This window comes from Onychostruthus taczanowskii, unplaced genomic scaffold (genome assembly GCF_017590055.1).
Source record: "Onychostruthus taczanowskii isolate IOZ18803 unplaced genomic scaffold, ASM1759005v1 scaffold126, whole genome shotgun sequence".
Classification (NCBI taxonomy): Eukaryota; Metazoa; Chordata; class Aves; order Passeriformes; family Passeridae; genus Onychostruthus; species Onychostruthus taczanowskii.
This window is the reverse complement of record NW_024498418.1, coordinates 1,061,192-1,064,166: the sequence shown is the minus strand read 5'-3', so window position 1 is coordinate 1,064,166 and position 2,975 is coordinate 1,061,192. Positions and strand designations below refer to the sequence as shown.

At 64.0% G+C, this 2,975-nt stretch overlaps 1 protein-coding gene across 1 annotated transcript in view; it reads right to left on the bottom strand.

The window, feature by feature from the left end:
• Positions 1-995: 995 nt before the first annotated feature.
• CCM2L (CCM2 like scaffold protein) overlaps positions 996-2,975 on the bottom strand; it is a 3,751-nt gene continuing 1,771 nt past the window's right edge. The window contains 7 exon segments of the mRNA XM_041396192.1: positions 996-1,524; positions 1,735-1,873; positions 2,052-2,199; positions 2,413-2,476; positions 2,600-2,735; positions 2,817-2,967; positions 2,969-2,975. The exon segment at positions 2,969-2,975 is cut by the window's right edge and continues 252 nt beyond it. Of these exon segments, the coding sequence (XP_041252126.1) occupies positions 1,244-1,524; positions 1,735-1,873; positions 2,052-2,199; positions 2,413-2,476; positions 2,600-2,735; positions 2,817-2,967; positions 2,969-2,975 (926 nt within the window). The 3' untranslated portion in view covers positions 996-1,243.

The following is a 2,975-nucleotide window of genomic DNA, read 5'->3' as shown; positions in this document are numbered from 1 at the left end:
AAGAAAGCCCTGAGCATCCGTGGTGGAGAGCAGGACATGACGGGGTCCAGGGCACACTGGGGTGCATGGGACTGGCTTTGTGAAGCACAGTTCAGAGAGGTCCGGGTATCCCTGGGCTTTGTGGTGTCCCTGGGCTTTGTGGTGTCCCTGCTGGCCCTGGTATTCCCTTGCCAAAGCTCCTCTCGGAGCCCTACCCAGCCCCGCACTATTCCAGCCTTTCTTCTGCATTGCCCCTACAATCCCTGAATTCAGGATGGAGGCAGCATCAGCAAGGGGACCCAGGGCTCTGTGTGACCCTGGCCATGGGCTGCTCGGGTTCAGAGGAAGCAGCCAGGGTGGGATAGCGTCACACCTCATGAGGGTTTGCATATGTAAATTTTTTTGTAGAAAAAATAAGTTGCTCCGGTAGCCCCAGCGTCTGCTGCCCACACACCGCCCTGGGGCTGCAGCGCCGTCCTGTAGTCCCCGCCAAGGGACATTGGGCCAGTGAATGTTGGCTCGGGGCCATCAGCCAAGGGCCAGCAGCCGCAGGATATTGCGGTACAGTGGCCAGGGCGAACCGGCTGGGGGACGGCGGCAGGGGAACATCAGCTGAGATCCATCGGGCGGCGGGGAGCACGGCCCTGGCCCCCGGCGGCGGAGGGGCTGCAGGGCGGGACCGCAGGAAGCCGGGTCCCGGGGCAGGAACTTCCTTTTGTGAAACACCCGCAGCCGCGGCCGGACGAGTGTCGCACAAGCGTCGCAGGCAGCAGCGGGCTAGCTGCGGCCACCAACCCTTTCCTCTCCCAGCACATTCTTCTGACCCCCTCCATTGCTCTGAGCATCCCCTGGAGCCAGCCAGGAAGAGCCGGCAGCACCCTGGCAGTGGTGGTGACCTCCATGTGACGCTGGAGTGGGCAGTGCCCAGCCCAGCAGCCCCCTGCCCCAGCTCACCCCCGCACCGCAGCAACCCCTGCACTCTGGCAGGGCCTTCCCCAGGGCAGAACCTGCTCTGCTCCCAACCCCAGCATTTAATTGAAATCTGCAGAAATTACAGCACGTGTCTCCCCCACAGCCACAGCTGCCCTGTGATTCCGACAGCCTTGACAAGAGCTGACAGGGCAGTGCAGAGGCCTGTCCCCTCCCGCGGTGACAAATTCACCCTCCCTGGTTCTGGGGCAGAGCTGGGCACCTGCAGAGCCTGGTGCTGGAGGTGCAGCACCACATCAGCAAGCAGGGAGAGGAGCTGGCTTTTGCCACTGGCTCACAGGTAGTTGTCCTCTTCCTCCTCCTCCTCCTCTTCCTCATCCCGTGCCAGCGCCTCGATGTCGTGGGTGATGTCCGTGATCATGCGGTTGAAGGACTCGGACTCGGAGCGCAGGGACCAGCTGTCGTAGCTGCGCACGGCCGAGGCCGACGTGTTGCTCATGCTGCGCTTGATGCGGCCGAAGCTGTCGGTGAGGATCCCGCCCTCCCGGATCCCGATGCTCTCCAGGAAGGTCTCAAAGTACCCGATGTCTTGGTCAGGGATGAAGGGTCTCATTCCTGTCAGAGGCACCCTAAGCCTCAGGAGGTTGCCCAGGTGGGCAGCACTGGGGTGCAATGCCAGCCCTACTGGTTTGTCCCATCCTGCCCCCAGTAAGCGACAGGATCCTGACATCCCCTGAAGCACACCTAGGGCCATCCCCATGTCCCCAAGGGATGCACAGACATCACCAGGGTGACATAGTGACACAGGTGGCTGCAGACACTCACCCAGGAGGAGGAACTTCCTGCGGTCCCCGTAGAGGCGCAGGAGCTCAGTGCAGTATTCCTGCACCGGCGTGCCCAGCCGGTACTCGCGGAGCAGGATGGCAAACTGCTGGATCTCCTGTGGTGACAGCTTGTTGCGCAGCTGTGGTGACACAGGGATGGGTTTGGCTTGGGGACACCAGCAGCACACAGGCCCCAGCCCCCCACCCTCTGTCCCACTGCTGCTCTCTGGCACTGGGACCCCAGACCTGCCTCATCCCCCGCCCCAGCTGGCACTGCTGGCCTGCTGCTTGTCCCCGTGCCCATCCCTGTACCCTCACCGTCACCATGTAGTCCTGCAGCTGCTCCAGCCCTGCGCCGCTCTGGTCACTGCCACTGCAAGCAGTGGCCAGGCTGTGGTGGGAGCGGTGGAAGGAGGGCGAAGAGGTGCCACTGTAATATGCTTCAAAGGTCTCGTGGGAGCCATTGCTGTGGGACGACACGGGTCAGTGGGTCCCTGGCACCCCTCGTGTGCCCAGCTGCCCCCACCCACTGCACAGCACCCACCATCAGGTAGGGCTGGAGCATCATTGCAATGGGCACTGGCACCCAACCAAGGGCAGGGGTACCCACCCAGGGGCACCCTGGGGGTCCGGTGGGACCCACCCCAGTCCAAGGGCACCCTGGGGGAGCCAGACTCACAAGGAGCTGCAGCAGCTGTAGTCAGCATCGTAGCCATATGTCCCATCTGTGCGGCAGCTCTCGCCTGGGGAGGGAGAGCTGAGACCTCATAGCAGAGACAAACCCCCCACGATGTGTCCATGTATCCCCACCCGTCAGCCCCATGACACCCCACTTGATGTTCCCACTCCTGTCTGCAGCCACTCACTCCTGCTGGAGAGCCAGGGCCGTGTGGGCGTGGAGGTGTAGTGGTACCCGGCTCGGTCCACGCACTCGATGCTCTGGTCGCCGTAGATGATCTGGAACACCTGGCAGATGAGCGCACAGGACTCCTCCCCAGCATCCTGCAGCGGGAAGGGACGCGGGCAGTCAGTGCCGGTGGGCGGGCGAGCGGCCGGAGGGTGGCACACGCCGTGGCCGCTCACCCTGTTGGGCACGGCGAGGATAATGAGGTTGGAGTAAGCGTCCGGGCAGGGCTCCTGGGGGTCCAGGGGGTTGCTCCCGGCGTGCCGCCGCTCCCAGCTGCCGAAGCCGGTGCCTCGCTCCCAGCTGCCGCCGGCGGTGCCGGCCCGCATGGGCACTGC